The sequence below is a fragment of the Mobula hypostoma genome, chromosome 12, assembly GCF_963921235.1.
Source record: "Mobula hypostoma chromosome 12, sMobHyp1.1, whole genome shotgun sequence".
NCBI lineage: Eukaryota > Metazoa > Chordata > Chondrichthyes > Myliobatiformes > Myliobatidae > Mobula > Mobula hypostoma.
This window is the reverse complement of record NC_086108.1, coordinates 93,535,996-93,554,724: the sequence shown is the minus strand read 5'-3', so window position 1 is coordinate 93,554,724 and position 18,729 is coordinate 93,535,996. Positions and strand designations below refer to the sequence as shown.

Genomic DNA, 18,729 nt, shown 5'->3' with positions numbered 1-18,729 from the left:
CTCAGTTCACTTGACAAAGCTCTTTGCAGCATGGGACTGTGGAAGCAAGCCATTAAACCTGTATGTTGATGCAATCTTTCAATCAGAGGTAAAAACAAACATCTTTTGGCTGGTTGGGGAAATGTGACACATGAAGGTTTGGATAAACAGCAATGCTCAAAAATCTCGATATATTCAAATGTGAAGTGACCAAAAGTTTACTTTTACACACCTGCGAAGATGGTTTATGAGATACCGCACAGTGTTATAATTTGGTTGTGGCAACTGCCCGAGTAAATCTCTGACTTTAGAAAGAATTTTTCTTCTTCCTACACTTGCAGACCACTTGCGTGCTGGCAGACCCTTTTGTTTCTCGTCATCTTCAGTGCTCAGATTATGGCATTCCTTGGCCAAGCCAATAAATTCATTATAAAGGCGAAACAACATCAGTGGCTCTGGAAGCTATGGTTCAAAAGAAAATAATGATGTCACTTCAATAAAAACTTGAACTTTTTTTAAAATGACTGACGTATAGTGTCATATGTCAGATGGACTTACCTGACGAAGAAATAGTTTTAACACATTGCTAATATCATGGGGATATAAATCTGAGAGTTCCACTAAATCCTTTCCATTTTCAAAAGCTTGGCACAACTTTTCAACTCTAGATTTGGCTCCATTTATTCGATAAATACCCTTTGAACAAAGAATAAACTAAGTAAATAAGCATTCACAACTAATTTACAGTACCCAAATAGAATATGGACATTGATAAAGATGACAATGCATTATTAGAAAATTGTCAGAGCAGACTTAGAGGCCAAACCTTTAGGCAATTTTAAGTTCTTATTTAAATTCTAAGGTGAATAATTTAATTTTTCTGATTTAACTTGTGCTGAATACTCAAACATTAACTCGCAGAACCACTTGAACTGAACATCACAGAGCTCTAAACCTAGATTAGATAGTTAAATGTTTATAGCATAGTACTTCGTTGTGTAATGATTCACCACTTTTACAGGACAAAGCAATAAACGTGTCCTTACCAGTGTTAGCCATATCCAAAAAAACCAAAAAGGCGGCTTTTTAAAAATTATTTTAACTGGAATTCTGGTTTTACTTATGTAGGTAAACAGTAATGACCTTGCAGAGCAGGTATTAAGAAATTATTAATATTCTTAAAGTACTATACTACAAATTACTTTGAAGACATTTGATTGAATGATTATTGCTATCATGAGCTTGTTCTAAATATAATCCTAAACTAAACCTGGTGGCACATCAATTATTGCAGAATTACTTCCACAAACAATAATGCTATCAGTGAAAAAGTATGCAATTTTAGAACACAAGACAAATCTTACCTTTATGCTTAAAGCCCGGTTTTCAATCTCTGAAGTGCATTTTTTAATAATGAAAGGGATTCCATCAGAACAATCTTTCGCAGTTTGAATAAAATCCACTCCAAATAGATGCAATCGACCCTGAAGTTTCTTATGGCCACACTGGATAGCTAGAGTCTCAAGACACTTTTTATGGCATGCCAAACTACACTGCCAAGTGAAATTAAGTTCAAGTATTAACTCACGATGTTACTTTCAGTTCAATACAAATCATAGGACTAAGACACAAAGAATATATTTCTATTCCTTTATTCTGATAACAGCAGAAAAAGCTAAAGTAGTATAAATGATTAGGGAGCTATAAAAGATGTACAAATTGCTGCATGAACTCAGCAGGTCAGGCAGCATCTATGGAAATGAATAAACAACAGTTTGGGCCGAGACCTTTCACCTTTCAAAAGGGGGGGAAGGACCCAGAATGAGATGGAGGGAGGGGAAGAAACACAAGCTAGTAGGTGATAGGAGAAGTTCCATTCAAAGGTGCTCAGCAAAGCAGACCCCCAATCTATGTCAACCACTTTGTTAACCCAACACAGATTTGGGGATTGCTTTTGGCACCTTATGTAGGTTGGGGGATTGCTTTGTCAAGTGCCTTCATTCCACCCACAAAAAGCAGGTAGCCAACCATCTTAATGCTAATCCTCATTCCCATTCTGTTATGTTGGCCCATAACCTCCTCTACTGTCACAATGTGACCACTCTCATGCTGAAGAAGCAACACCTCATATTCTGTCTGGGTAGCCTTCAACCCGATTATATGAACATGGATTTCGCTAACTTCTAGTAATTTTTCTCCTTCCCTCTTCTCCATTCCCCATTCTGGCTCCCCTCTCACTCTCTTCAGCTATCTATCACCACCTCCTGGTTCCCCTCCTCCTTTCTTTTCTCCCGTAGCCCAATCCTCTTCTCCTATCAGCTCCCTCCTTCTCTAGCTCTTTACCTTTTCCACCCATCATCTCCTGCTTCTTACTTCCTCCCTTGATTCACCTACTAACTTCTAACTCGTACTCCTTCCCCTCCTCTCACCTTCCTCCTTCCTTTCCAGTCCCAGTGAAGGGCCTTGGCCCAAAACATCGACTGTTTATTCATTTTCATAAATGCTGCCTGACCTGCTAAGTTCCTCCAGCATTTTGTGTGTATTATACTGGATTTCCAGCTTCTGCATAATCTTGGGTTTATAAAATATACATTATGCTTCAAAATTGCTTATGCTTGTGTTAAATTTTGTTGGTTGCACCTGGGTGTTCTCATGCCTACATGTTTTCTGTATACCTCAGTAATATGGAGCAGCAAATGTGCTCACAAATGTCTTTCGGCTTGATTGCGGGAGTCCACATTTTGCCTAGTAGTAGAGCCAAGTCTTACTGAGATTCCCACCATTAAGACTACCTTGTTGACACAATGGCAAAAAGAAACACAATGTTTTCACAGGTGACAAATCTCCAGCCTACCCTTGCCTCCTATTGAAGGTTCAGAGCAATCTAGGAGTAGGGATTTTCCAGTAATAAGTCAATGCATTGCTAAACCTTCACAGCACCTCTCTGGAACAAGACAGTCAGCTAGATTGGCCTACACGTCCACATTAGCCTGTGCAGGCAGGGAAGAAATTGGGTGGGATTTTGACAAGAAGTGGTATTTAGTTCTTATCCTGTGGATGGTAGCTTTATACCATTGGCTCTACAGCCAACCACATGCGTCAATGTTTGAACCTGTGGTTCCTCTCAGACTGAACAGGATTTTCACTGTAGCTACATACAATCAGTAACAAATGGGTCCAGCTGGCTAGGTCTACCACGTTTTTTCCAATTACATAGAAGCTTGAATGACCTATGTTTCGTTCCTTGCACTTCTTAAGTCAGCAATGACAAATACCAGCAAACATTTATCATCTGATGCTCTCAATCAAGAAGCAGCCAATGGAATTACCCATTTTGCAGTAAGTGCCTGTTTTTATTTTAATTCACAATTATGTACAATTATACCTTTATATTTGATGATGAAATTTCAGTATTCAACAATGTCTGGAATGCTCACATTCACAAATAAATGCAGACAATTAGAGATTACTGTCAGTATTTCCACTCTGCAGTGCTCCCTGGACAAACTACTTTTTATAAACTATTATCACTGAGAGCATAAAAAAAGTAGAGCTTTTCACATTTTGTTAAAAAAATACTTAATTCTGATTGACTGATCAACTAGATTTATGACATTGCTACTTCTGGGAATCAGTAATTCGGCATGCTTTTCCCGATACAATTATGTTAAAAGGTAAATTGAATTAAAGGTAATGCCCAAAAACTTGGCTAATTTTCATTAATTCATGAGAAATAGAACTTTGTGCACATAAAATTTTAACATGGAAAATAACTACCCAGTTACAGATACTTTACCTCCTCACATTCAGCACCATGAAACACCACAAGGCTGTCACATTCTCTGCACTTTGATGGAGCTCGCAGTTTCCGCAGTTTGTGTGTTAGCGATGCCTTTGACATTACGGTATTGCGGAAGGGCCCTGGAGAACTTGCCATCTCCACCACAATCTCATTTAGACCTACATTATAAGAAAGTTGTACAGCACAATTAAGCTTATTCTGAAAGATCAGTCTTAGTTTTCTGCCACACATCAAGCAAATATCAAACTCAAAAAATTGTGCACATCTATTTTTAGATAATGCTTGCTCTGAATGATGTTGACCAATGAATCTGGAAAATTTTGATCTTAAATTTCATGAAAGCTGATTTGGTAAGAGCCACATGGACAGAATGAATTGATCAGGTGACAGCTAACATTGCAGCTCCTCAAGAAAATTAAAGCCGATTGTATGGAACGTTTTAGCAGCAGTGAGGGAAGGTTTTTAGTGAGCAATATGCCAGTTCTTGTGTGGAATCTACAATTTACACAATGGTTTGCATCCTAATTTAACTTTCCTACACCAAGTTCAACAGCCTCATCTCATACAAGTTGCCAGAATCTTCTTTTTTTGTTTCCTGGCTACCGTACTTGGAAGCTGCCTAATTATGAAAAATGGAAAATGCACAATAGAAATCTTCTAGAGTGGCTTCTTTAAGACAAATTATATGTTAACAGCACAATCTTATCACACAACCTCCCCTGGTGCTCACTGGAAACAATATAACTAAAAGTAAATTAATTTACTTTGCAGTGATATGGTTTGTAATAGTAAACTAGAAAGTATCACTTGCAATAATAACCTCAATCACACCCGAACATAATGCACAGGGGAACTAAATACACACCATTGTCTGACAAAGATGGTGGCTCTCTTTCATCCAAGTCATCTGCTGAAGACATGGTGCCCGTTGAAGGTGTGCGGGGCAGCCTTCTTTTAAAATCACCTGCATCAAACAAAGTAACATGCATAACTTCAATTACGGTAACAAAACTTATTTAGGTTAACACAATGACATGATTGGATTTCAAGATTTCTTTGATTGAATGCTAACTGAATACAAATTTGGGTTCCACTCACTTTCATCCCCTCACTCAGAGAATGTTGGCTTCCATACCACAATATCACAGAAATTCTAAGCTATTCCTGCCACACCTTAGATAATTTAGTTTTAGATTATGCAGCCAAAATGTCTAAAGATAGTTTTAAAAAAGGGTTCAAGAACCTTTCCCTTAAATGAGCTAAATAACATTGTGAATTTTAATGATCTTGGAAGGGACAAATGGAAAGATAATATGAATGTAATTGACTAAAGCAACATCTGTGAACTGGAGCAAATCTGCAGATGCTGGAAATCCAAGCAACACACACATACAAAGTGAAGGGACTTGGCCCAAAACATCAACTGTACTCTTTTCCATAGATGCCGCTTGGCCTGAGATCCTCCAGCATTTTGTGTGTGTTGCTTGGATTTTCAACATCTGCAGATTTTCTCTTGTTTATGATTTAATTCACTAATTGCATTTAATCTCCCAAAACTTATCACAGTATCTTGTTTCAATAAGATCACCTTATATTCTAAGCTCCAATAAATACTACCCATTCTCACAAAACTCCAGGACAGTAATCATGGGCTTAATACAAAGACAGAGTCAGTCTGGTAAATCTTCTCAATCTAAAAGACACTGATACCAAGACCAGTATCCCTTTTGCCCAGGATAGATCAAATAATCATGCATAAATGGAGCTTAAATCCATATTTTTCCTACTTTCTACTCAGCCTCATTTACACAGTGCACTGTAACTGATTATTGAGGAATCACTCCTTCAAATTCTTTAGAGACCAATATGCACAAAAATGACCCATGTTCACAGTTACAATATTAATAGTCTTTCACCCTTTCTACCAACAACTACTGACATAAAACCACCAAAAGACAAGGCAAGGGAACACACATCAGCCCTCACTGAGGGATCAGAAGTGGAAGGGATGAGCAGTTTCAAGTTCCTGGATGTTAACACCTCTAAGGATCTATCTTGGGCTCAAAATATTGATGCAATTACAAAGAAAGCATGACTGCAGCAATATTTCATTAGGAGTTTGAGAAGAATTGGTATGTCACCAAAGACATTTGCAAATTTCTACAATTGTACTGCGGTGAGCATTCTAACTGGCTGCATCGCTGTTTATGGGGCCACTGCATGGATTGGAAAAAGCTGCAGCAAGTTGTAAACTCTGCCAGCTTGCTCATGGGCACTAGACTCCCCAGCATTTTGAACACCTTCAAAAGGCAATGCCTGAAAAATGTGGCATCCATTATTAAGGACCCCCATCCCCTTGGATATGCACCCTTCTCATTGCCACTTTCAAGAAGGAACAGAAGCCTGAAGACACACAATGTTTCAGGAACAGCTCATTTCCCTCCACCATCAGATTTCTGAACAGACAATGAACCCGTGAACACTTGCTTAATATTTTCCCCTCTCTCTATGCACCGTTTACTTTATTTTATGTATATTCATACACACAGTACTGTAAATAATTTAGGCACCCAACATTTTTTATAGCAATTTTGTTTCAGTGAGTGTATAAGTAGAAAAGAGCAAATTTCAGATTTCCAAACATTCATTTTCCTAACAATTATATATGTTAGAGAAACTGTATTTTGTTAAAATAACATACAAGTAGTAGACCATTTTTCAAATAAAAACTTACTTTGTAGGTAATGTGTAGCGCGGTGCATGGTAAAGCAAAGATAACAAACAGGATGCTAATGATCAATGACATAATGATTTGAATGAAGTAATCTGATTAACTGTAACAGAAATAGGTGTAGAACAAATCAAACTCTGTGAAGGGCAACCAAACTATAAGATGAGGATGTGGCAGATGCCACAATTCAAACTTTAAATCATTAATTCTTACACCATGGCAAGAGTGAGCATAGCAACAAGGCACAAGGCAGCCATTTGCATCAGCAATGTCTTTCCCAAGCATAAATTTCAAGGGAGATGAGTGTTTCAAGATGTGCTGTTCAAGCTCTTCTGAAGAAAGAGGCAAGATTAAGGACCAGAAGAGTAGTAAGAGTAGTGGTCGGCCATGGAAGTTGAGCGCAGCAGATGAGAGATACATCAAACTGGCATCCCTTCTAAATTGGAAGACGTCTAGCACTGCCATCAGCTCTGAACTCACAGAAACTACTGGAACCCAAGTATACCCCTCTACAATCCGGAGAAGTCTTGTCAGAAGTGGTCTTCATGGACATGTTGCTGCCAAAAAGTCATTCTTCCAAAGTAGAAGCAAAGCCAAGAGATTCACCTACCTACAAAAACACAAGGACTGGGGTGCTGAACAATGGCAGCAAGTGCTCTGGACTGGTGAGACAAAAATTTCAAATTTTTGTCTCAAACCAGCTACAATTTATCTGTAGAAGAGTACTAAATGGATGAGTGTCAGCAGCCAACAGTGAGGCATGGTGGTGGCTCCTTGCAGGTTTGGGGCTATAGTTCTGCAAATGGAGTTGGCGATTTGGTCAGTTAATGGAACCCTCAATGCTGAGAAGTACAAGCAGATCCTCATCCATCACGCAATCCCACCAAGGAGGCGTCTGACTGGTCCCAACTTTATTCTGCGGCAGGATAATGACCCCAAACACAAGGCCAAAAACTATCTGCAGTCTAAAGAACAAGGAGTTCTGCAACAAATACAATGGCCTCCATAGAGCCCTGATCCCAACATCATCAAGGCTGCCTGGGATTACCTGGAGAGACAGAGGCATGCGAGATAGCCAAAGTCTATGAACTGTGGCAAGTTCTCCAAGATGCTTGGAACAACCTACCAGTCGATTTTCTTATAAAAGTGCTCAAAAGTGTGCCTAAGAGAATTGATGCAGTTTTAAAGACAAAGGATAGTCACACCAAATATTGATTTGATTTTTTTTTCACCATTTACTGCTCCTTATAGTAATTTTTTTGATATTTAGAAACTTTTCATTTTTAAAAGCAACTTTGCTTTAGATTTTCTTTTACATGTCCTTTACATGTGTACAATACTTTTGCACAGTACTATACTTATTGTAATGTATAGTTTTTATTACTATGCATTGAGATGTACTGTTGTAAAACAAATTTTATGACATATGCCAGTCATATTAAACCTGATTCTGATTCTCATTCTTCAGAGACTTGTGGTAGGGTGCAGCAAATGAATTTGTAACACCTTATGCTCATGTTCCTACCATATAAACCAAAATAGTGATTTGGGACATCAGGAATAGTTACTAAAAGTTTAGTTTCCATACCTGGGCTAGTAGAAGGGGAATCCACAGACTGTGACTCACTGCTTCCTCCTCCACTTTCTGAATCACTGCACATACCACTGCCCTGCGGTCCTAAGGGCCAAGCTCTGAATGCCCCATGACTTTGGACTGCTGCAAAAGGGAAACCAGAGATACAGTTTAGACTATAAAAATGTCAACTCTGCCTTAAACTATTAGCCCAATAGATCATCTTGCAAAACCATGCAGCACAGATATAAAACAAAAAATCCATACTAACAAAACTGAAAAAGATTTACAGAAACATTTATCTATTGACAACAACCTGCCCATATGACAGGACGAAATCATAGAATGATGAAGCACTGAATTAAAATAATAGCTCAAGGTGGCCCATTTAGCCTATAAGATCCATATCGACTCTCTGCATAAATAATTTTATTAGTTTCAACACAGACCATAATACCATCAGATATAAGAGCAGAATAGGGCTATTTGGCCCACTGAGTCTTCTCCACAATTTAATCATGGCTGGTCTAATTTTCCACTCAGCACCCAATCTCCTGCCTTCTCCCTGCATCTCTTCTTGGCATGACCAATAAAGAATCTATCATCCTCTGCCTTAAGTATACGTAAAGACTTGGCCTCCACAGTTGCCTAGCAAAGAATTTCAAATTCACTACTCTCTGGCTAAAGAAATTCCTCATCTCTGCTCTAAAAGGATGCCCCTCTATTGAGGCTGTGTCCTCTAGCCCTAGATTCTCCTCATCATAGGAAACATCCTCTCCACATTCGCTCTATCAAGGCCTTTCACCATTTGATAGGGTTCAATGAGGTCACATCTCATTCTTCTGAATTCTAGTGAAAACAGGCCCAGAGCCAACAAACATTCTTTATTACCATTCAATCCAGGATTCATTTTTGTGAACCTCCTTTGAACCCTCTCCAATGTCAGCACATCCTAAGATAAGGGGCCCAAAACTGCTCACAATACTCAAATTGAGGCCTCACCAGTGCTTTATAAAGTCTAACCACTCTATCCTTGCTTTTATATTCTAGCCCTCTTGAAATGAATGCCGACATTGCATTTGGTTTCCTCACCACAGACTCAACCTGCAAATTATCCTTTGGGGACAGCGTTTCTCAACAGGATCTGTGGAACACTAGGGTTCTATCAGAAATAGTGACTGAAAAGATTAAACATAGTCTTTTGAACTTTATGCAACTTGCGATGCTAGTGCTTGCAGCAGTGGGCAGTGACTGAGCAGCCCTGTTCACAATCTCTTAGAGGTCTCTCAGCCCACTAGAGCAGTGCGCAGGACTGTGTTTATTCTGTTTCTGATGTGGGATAGGGGAGGCTATTTATAATTGATGAGTGTTTATAATTGATTGATTTATAATTGATGGAGGGAAGGACAGTAGGCTGATGTGGAGTGTGAAGTGCATTTTCTGTGCATTGAATGGACTTGCCCAACTTGGGCTATTACTCAAGTCTCTCCTTCCTGAATTACCTCCGACTTCCCCTGACACACCGCCAACTGATTTAAGGGAGTGACCAAACTCTACCAGTGTAGTAGAAAATTGGAAGGAAATTTTCATTCTAAAGAAGAGATTTTTACGCAAAAAGTGGACTGTGTAGGTTAGAAGTGAATTGTATTGTGAAGTGTTGGTATTTTTTGCGGTTTTCTTATTATTTATTATCCCATTCTTTTTCATATTTTATTTACCCCTATTCCATTGTGCTAAGTCTGTGGCAAACAACTTATAAATGCAGCAACAGCCCCAGCGAAATCGATAAGACACAACTACAAATCACCGCTCTATGATAGGTAAAAGTGCTGATTATTTTAAATGGCTGTTGGAATCTCAAACCAAATACAACTTCTAATTAAAATCAATTTACAACCTTTATTTAAATCAAATTTACCAAGCCTTCCTTAAGAAAAATTAATTGCCATTTTGGCTTAAGCCAGTTATTTAACAGAAATTTATTATGTTTGTCTTACGAGTTTTTAAAATTTATGGAAGGGAAAAAGATTAATTTCAAGAAAAGTAAGATAAGCTTAACTACTTGTTTTTTTCCCCCAAAAAAGGTTGGGTAAAAAGAACATTGAAAATTATTTTTAGATTATCATATCTACAATTTACTGATCATGCTGAAGTACCATGAGCTGTAGATATAATAATTTTTACACAGGAGTTCTGCGAGACCTGAACATTATTTCATGGATTCCTCCAGGGCAAAAAGGTTGGAAAAGGCTGCACAAGCATTCCAAGTCCCTTTGTGTTCATTTTTAAAACTTCTCTCTCCACTTAGAAAATAATCAACCCTTTCATTTCTTCTGAGAAAGTGCATGACCATACACTTCCCAACTTTGTATTCCATCTGCCATTTCTTTGCACATTCTAAGTTCTTCTGTAGCCCCCTCCACTTCTTCAAAAATACCTGCCCCCCCATCTTCGTATCATCTGTAAACTTTGCAACAAAGCCATCAATTCCATCATCCAAATCATTGATATATAATGTAAAAATAATCTGTCCCAAACTGACCCCTGTGGAACACGTTTAGTCACCAGCAGCCAACCAGAAAAGACTCCCTTTATTCCCGCTCCTTGCCTCCCGCAAATCAGCCACTGCTCTATCCATGCTAGGATCTTTCCTGTAATACCATGGGCTCATTGTGTGGCACCTTGTCAAAGGCCTTCTGAATATCAAAGTACACAACATCAACTGATTCTCCATTGTCTGTTCTGCTAGTAATTTCTTCAAAGAAATCCAACAGATTTGTCAGGCAAGATTTTCTCTTGAAAAAAACCATGCTGACAATCGTCGATTTCATCATGTGCCTCCTCCAAGTACCCCAAGACCTCATCTTTAATCGACTCCCAACATCTTCCTAACCAGAGGTCAGGCTAACTGGCCTATAGTTTCCTTTCTTCTGCCTCTCTACCTTCTTGAACGGTGGAGTGACATTTGTGATTTTCCAGTGTTCCAGAACCATTCCAGAATCTCGTGATTTCTGAAAGATCATCACTAATGCCTCCACGATCTCTTCAGCCATGTCTTTCAGAATCCTGGAGTGTATACCATCTGGTCCAGGTGACTTACCTACTTTCAGACCTTTCAGATTCCTTCACTCAGTTATGGTAACTTCATACACTTCATGATCCCTGACACTTGGATTCCACAGTGACGACTGACACAAAATACTTATTCAGTTCGTCCACTATTTTGTTACCCCCCATTACTGTCTCTCCAGCATCATCTTCCAGTGGTCCGATATCCACTCTTGCCTCATAGGAAGTGGTCATTTGGCCCAGGAAGTCTGTGCTCAATATCATTTTGCGCACTCCCCTCCCCCACTTATTTTCCTTGTAAACCACAGTCTAGCATATGCCAATCAACTTCCTCGCTTTTCAAAGCCTAAACAATCACAGGGGAAATCAGAATGAGATTTATTATTATTCATATACAACATGAAATATAAAGTTGCGCCTAGCTGTACAGTGCAAAGGCAAAAATGTACAAATTACAAAAAGATTAATGAGACAGTGTTGATGGATTCAAGGACTGTTCAAAATTTTGACAGAAGGCAAGCAGCTGTTCTGAATCACTCAGTATGGTATAGTACCAAAGATCAGGCTCAAACCTGGGCTGCTGGAGCAGCACCACTTTGCCAGTTAATTCGCTAATTAAAGCGCAAATATGGTTTCATATATAAAACGCATGAGACTTGCAGCATGGGTAACTGCCCAGGCCTGCACCCTGGAAACTTTCCAAGGCGCAAATCCATGGTCTCACGAGACTATTATTATTATTATATAAAACGCAGGAACATACGTAAAAACAAGGGTAGGTCTGAACTGGTGAAAGATACAAAATGATGATAAAACATTTCTTAGAAACAGTTATTTCTGTGGTAAATTTTCAAATCATTTTATCTTTCAGAGAGCAAGGATGAAAAGATTTAAATTATTGATAATGACCCACAATAGCAACATACGATTCACAGCCTCGGAACTTTTGGATATCAATCTTCTCTTAAACTTCAGGTTGTTTTTTTTTAAAAAAAAGCCTTCCACACCTTGAGAATTCCTTAAGTAATAATAGCCCAGATAATCATATACCCAATACTTAATTTGATAATGTGTACTTGCAGAAAGTTCATTTCAAGCTATTTCCTGCATGTTCAAGTGTTCAATTTAGTAATGAAATGTGGAAATCATACATTATTAAAACTAGATAAAGCAATTATTGTAAAAACAATCTATTCATCAGAGCTTATAAGAATCTGCAAGATCTAATGCACTGTAATTAAATAACAATCTTTTAAGATGTTGAACACAGAGCCTGTGAGAAAGAAAATTCCTTGTAAATACCTTGAAGATCAATGCTATTCAACTGCTTCTCTTCCAAGTTATTGGACTTTACATGAAAAGGACTTTCCACATCAGGTGACTGAAGTGGAATATCACCTGAGGTACCAGAGGTCTGTGACAAATTTCCTTGTGATGAATGTGGACTATTTGTTGTTTTTTTAGTAATTGGAAGCCTGTAGGGGGAAGGAGGAAATTGCTTTACTAGAATTTATTTTAAATTAACAATACAAACTCAATTAATTCAGCATGATGGCACTTTGGTGCTGCTGGACTAGCAGATTTTCTGGACAATTATGATATTAATTACTTTAATTAAATTACTTAAAAAAAATTCAATTTAAAGAATAATTACACATAACATTTCATTGAACCTAGCAAATTTCAAGGGAGCATGGCAAGCCAGGGCTCCAGAAAGTAGATGGAGAAATACAAACGTTTGTACAAATGTTACCAAGTGAGCTAGAAGCCGAAACACTGAAGTTCCTCAATAGTGAGATAATGGAGCTTTATTGTGTTAGGTGGGGTGGACAAGAGAAAAGTTCTTAGAAAACAGCTACATCTCCTCGTTAATGGGAATTTAGTGGTGGGGAAATAACCCCCAAGTATTAGTCTACATTAAGCACCTCAAAGACCTTGTGTATGCTCCCCACCAAGAAAATAAATTTCGATAAAGAAAGAAAACCTGCGATAAAGTGCAGGCAAAATGCATCAATCGTTATTCTTCTACGATGACAGTGAACGTTACTTGTTACAGCAAAATTCAATAAATAGAATATTCATGTACAAGGTATTCACACTACCTTATTGTGTCACTGCCTGCATCCTTTTAGGTAGGGACACAAGGCAAAATAATTCAAGGCCAAAACCACTCAAATACATACCCTCCACTGGACAAAACTGGAAATGGCGTAAGGCACGATTCCATTGAAACTTCCTCTTTTGGTAAACTTTTGACAAACTCCGAATACTGTTGTCCTGGCTCATATAACTTGGTATTTTCACAAAGAGATTGGTAATTAACAGGAAGGGAGACCACTTGAGCATGCTGCATCTGAAACAAGTTGACTGTCACCTGAAAAAATTTAAGTTAGAATCAATGGAATGCATGTCGGAAAAAAAAAATCAATGGCTTGGCAAGTTGACTTCATACATTACATTAAAAAATGATATTTATGTTCAATGCTTATTAATTCTGTGGGGAAAAGAATGTTAAACATCATAGCCACGATTGAATGGCGAAGCTGACTCAACGGGTCGAATGGACTAATTCTGTTCCTATAGCTTATGGTCTTATAACCAATACTCTAGGGAGGGGTTCCCAACCTTTTTATGCGATGGACCAATACCATTAAGTAAGGGTCAATGGACCCCAGGTTGAGAACACCTGCTCTAGGGTAACCGAACTCTCCATGCCACTATGCCCAATTCAAGTCCTTTAAGCTGAAACAACTCCATACATGGTTTAGCAACGGAAGCATGATTTGCAGAAAACAGACGTACCGATTTTAAGGTGAGATCACACTGGTAGACAAGTTCACGTAATTGTGTCAGTATATCACTCTTGATGCTTTCCATATTGCTTCTTTTTTCATTGGCATCTGATATAGAGGCTTTGAAATTCTCTTCAGCTTCTTCTGCCTACAAAAGAGAAATTTCAAAATTTTAAATAACTCATTTTAATTTCAGTAATCTCAAACAAACAAGACACAAATCACCCCACAGGCAACTTAAGTTGCGGTACTACATTGCTTTCAAATGAGGAAATTTGACTGAATTCAGAAAATATTGACACAATCCATTATTACCAACCAAATAGCTATTTTCACTTCCAAGAGAATATTTTATGTACGCAATTATATCCAAGCAATGATAGCAATTCAAGTCACAGAAATCAATTATCAAGATGGCAACTACAAAAATAGAGGGAAAAATTAATTCACTTTTTATTAAAAAGTGCATCTAATAGTTTTATTTTATTTAGAGATACAGTGCAGAATAAGCCCTTCAGGCCACACTGCCTAACAAACCCGATTAACCATAACCTACCATGGGACAATTTACAATGACCAATTAACCTACTGAGCAGTACATTTTTGGACTGTGGGAGGAAACCAGAACACCCAGAAGAAACCCACACATTCCACAGGGAAGACGTACAGACTCCTTACAGAGGGTGCCAGGATTGAACTCTCATCCGATGCCCGAGCAATAATAGCATCGCACTAACTGCTATGTTACCATGTCATCCTATGTACCAGAGAAGTCAAGTTCTGAAGTGTACAAATTAGTTTGTGACTTTAAGATGAGTTAAAAGTTGTAGCACTCAACACTGATAAAGAGATTGTCACTTCAATACTTCAAGAATCAATCTCTCTCTCTCTATATACATATAATATATATATATATATACACACACACACACACATATAAACACTTAAATTATGTAAATAAACTACTTTTTGTAAAGCATCTTCTTCCAGTTTCCGTTTTTTCTCAAGTTGCTTGCTGTAGTTTCCAGTCAGTCCACTACTTGAAGTTAGATGCTCTTCCTCAGCTCGAATTGTAGAGCATTTTGCCTTTTCATATTCTTCCTGGCGCTGAACGTACAAAAGATTTGCCTTCCTGTAGGTTGTTTCTGCTTCATGCTGTGAAATATATGAAAGATTCTTAACATATATGGATTGTGTTTTATATTAAACGCACATACAATGAGCAAGTGCAAAAATTTTAAAAGGTATACAGAATGGTACCATTTTTCTTTGCTCCCTTTGCCACTGTTCTTTAATTTCTTTACGCTGCTTATCTAGCTCATTTCTTCGAAGCAGAAGTGGCTGTAAAATATTTAAATCAAAATGTCATTCTATACCATTACTTCGCTACTAAAATTAACTTTTATCATGGATTCAAATCAAACTAAGTAAGTCAAATTGCAATTTCAAATAAGGTATTTAGCAATAAATCCATATATAAATCTGCACAGGAAGATATTCTTGAAAATCTAATTCTGCTAGATATTGTGCATAATTTAAGTTACATAGAAATGCTGAACAAGGAGAATGTAAATAGTGATCAGTTCCAGAAACGTGCATCTCAGAGTTCTCTCCTGTCTACCTCAGGAATAGCGCATGGGTAATAAAAATAAGAGGAAGAAATATCTGAAGCAAATGAGAATCACACATTCCTAGTAGCACAAAATATGGGCAATGTTTTGATAAGCCAAGGAACAACCAAAAAAATATTCACTTTGTGGAAAATGAACTCAGTCACAAATTCAATTATTGGTATCTATAGACTAGAACATGTGATTTAGTGAGGCAACTGTTGTCTTGAAAAACAAGTGTATTTTGTAGGTTAACTTTTGAATTTGTTAAAGTGATGAAATAACCTCTCTATACAATGATTTGTGTTTAAAAAAAAAGGGAAAAATATCTTGCAGATAACTCAAGCAACACACACAGCAGGCCAGGCAGCATCTATGGAAAAAAAGTTTCAGCCGAGCCCCTTCGGTAGGATTGCAAATAACTCACCTGAATAAATTTATTTAACTGGAGACCTGCTCCAGTTTGAAGAATAGCCTGACAGTACTCCATATCATATTCAAAAGCAGACATATATACTGAATGAAATGGCATGTGTACCTGTTCAGGAAAAAAAAACTAAAATAAGAACATAGATCTTCTACATATTGTATTATCTTTCTTTCTTAAGAGCTGCTTTCCCATTCAAAGAATATAAACGTAATGTAGTAAATTTGAATGTATAAATTGATTTACACACACACACACAAAAAACTTATCTTGTCCTAAATATATGCCCCATCCCATTCTTGTCAGCATGCAACAGGAAAAGCAAAAAAGATACTGATTTCCTAAAACAGTCTACTTTGTAGTTATTTGCATTCCTTTAATAACAAACATATTTACCTGTTGGCCAATAAATGTCTTAGCTGACTCTGCCAACTTTGAAAAATTTCTTGCATATTCCATATCTGCAGAAGTTTAAAAAATTAGAAATTATAAAAGATGGGAAAAAGGATAATGAAATGAGGGTAGCAGGTGTAGGGGTTGCTGAGTTAAGGACTAAAATGGAGATTTCAAAGCAGAGGGTACATATTCGTGGTAATAAAACTATTTCTTTGCTCCCATCTCCACCATACAAGCGATAGTAGAGAAGTTGATGAGAAGGCTGGCAGCATTAGTAGAGAATTACTTTAATTTGATGTGGATGCAAACTAGCTGCAGAGGGAAATGAGTGAAATTACTGAAAATTTTACCGGAATACCAAGTCCAATACTCAAATGTGGAAGCAATACCAGAGGATAATGTTAAAAAAAAAATCAGCTACAATCAACCTAATAAATATAGGCCTGTCAACCTAACATTTACAGTGGGCAAAACTTTCAGAGAGCAATCAAGGACAAAATTAACCAGCACTTGAAAAACATAATAGGTTCTTGGAAAAGTGTGAAAAGGATCAGATGTTTTAAAAATCAAATTATTATTACTTTGGTAAAGAAAGATTATATGTGCATGGACTCTCAAAAGAAATCTGAAATTTTGTCTATCTTGTGCATCTTTAAACCCATGAGATTAAAGGGATTGGTCAAGGGAACGAAGGACATCAGTGTACCACAAGGTCCCAAAAGGGATGAATATCAGCCTTCTAGGATACCTCTTAATAACATGGATTTGTGTATAGTTGCTAAATTACTGAAAAACCTTAAGTTTAAATCTAGACTCAGAACACTATAGCACATATAAGCCCTCCAGTCCATCTAGTCTGTGCCAAACTATTAAACTGCCTGCTCTCATCAACTTACACCTGGGGCCCTAGCCCACCATACTCCTCTCATCCATGTACCTATCCAAATTTATCTTAAATGTTGAAATGGACTCTATATTCACCATTTGCACTGTCAGCTCGTTCCACACTCTCACCACCCTCTGAGTAAAGGGGTTCCCCTTAAGCTGTCCCTAAACATTTCACCTTTCATCCTTAACTCATGACCTTTAGATGTGGTCTCACCCAGCCTGCTTACATCTATCCTACCTATACCCCTCATAATTTTGCATACCTCTATCAAATCTTCTCTCAATATTCTATGTTCAGCAAATAAAGTCCTAATCTATTCAACCTTTCCTTATAACTCAAGTCCTCAAATCCTGGGAATATCCTTGTAAATTTTCTCCGTATTCTTTCAATTTTATTTACATCTTTTCTGTAGGTGGGTGAGCAAAACTGCACTCAATACTCACCATCTTTTACAATTTTAACATAACATCCCAACTCCTGTCCTCAATACATTGATTTATGAAGATCAATGTGCCAAATGCTTCCTTTACGATCCTCTCTACTTGTGACACTACTTTCAAGGAATTATGGACCTGTATTCCAGATCCCTCTGTTCTACCACACTCCTCAATGCTCTACCTCTCACTGCCCAAGGCCTACCCTGGTTGGTCCTCCCAAAGGGCAACACTTTACACTTACCTGCACTAAATTTCATCTGCTATTTTTCAGCCTATTTATCCAATTGGTCCAGATCATGTTGCAAGCTTTGGTCTTCCTCACTGTCCACTATATCCCCAGTCTTGGTGTCAGCTGAAAATTTGCTAATCCAGTTTACTCATGGCCTCTAGATGTGGTCTCACCTAGCCTGCTTACATTTATCCTATCTATACCACTCATAATTCGTCATTCAGATCATTGATGATGACAAACAACAACAGACCTAGCACTGATCCCTGTGGCATACCACTTGTCACAGGCCTTCAGTCAGAGAAGCAACCATCTACTACCACACTATGGCTTCTTCCATGAAGCCAATGTCTAATCCAATTTACTACCGCATATCGAATGCCAAGTGACTGAACCTTCTTGACTAACCTCCCTTGTGGGACCTTGTCAAAGATCCTTGCTAAAGTCCGTGTAGATAACATCCATTGCCTTGCCTTCATCAACTTTCCTGGAAACTTCCTTGAAAAACTCCAAGATTGATTAGACACGACTTACCATGCACAAAGTCATTTGACCATCCCTAATCAGTCCCTGTTTATCCAAATACTTATATAAATGGTCAGTTATAATTCCTTCTAATAACCTCCCCACTACTATCAGACTCACCAGTCTATAATTTCCTGACTTATTCTTAGAACTTTTCTTGAACCATAGAACAACATCAGCTATCCTCCAATCCTCCGGCACCTCACCTGTGGTTAAGGATGTTTTAAATATCTCTGCACAGGCCACTGGAATTTCTGCGCTAGCAGAAAC

At 37.9% G+C, this 18,729-nt stretch overlaps 1 protein-coding gene across 1 annotated transcript in view; it reads right to left on the bottom strand.

Annotated features, from left to right (window-relative positions):
* The window catches only part of LOC134355002 (rho GTPase-activating protein 29-like), a 73,287-nt gene that overhangs the window by 6,201 nt on the left and 48,357 nt on the right, over window positions 1-18,729 (bottom strand). Inside the window, exons 8-20 of the mRNA XM_063064620.1 lie at window positions 16,380-16,444; window positions 15,984-16,094; window positions 15,207-15,287; window positions 14,913-15,101; window positions 13,957-14,094; window positions 13,338-13,528; window positions 12,457-12,629; window positions 8,101-8,229; window positions 4,647-4,745; window positions 3,776-3,939; window positions 1,344-1,532; window positions 538-675; window positions 212-441 (exon numbers count right to left, since the gene is read on the bottom strand). Coding sequence (XP_062920690.1) covers window positions 212-441; window positions 538-675; window positions 1,344-1,532; window positions 3,776-3,939; window positions 4,647-4,745; window positions 8,101-8,229; window positions 12,457-12,629; window positions 13,338-13,528; window positions 13,957-14,094; window positions 14,913-15,101; window positions 15,207-15,287; window positions 15,984-16,094; window positions 16,380-16,444 — 1,897 coding nt within the window. The remainder of the gene's footprint in view (window positions 1-211; window positions 442-537; window positions 676-1,343; window positions 1,533-3,775; window positions 3,940-4,646; window positions 4,746-8,100; window positions 8,230-12,456; window positions 12,630-13,337; window positions 13,529-13,956; window positions 14,095-14,912; window positions 15,102-15,206; window positions 15,288-15,983; window positions 16,095-16,379; window positions 16,445-18,729) is intronic.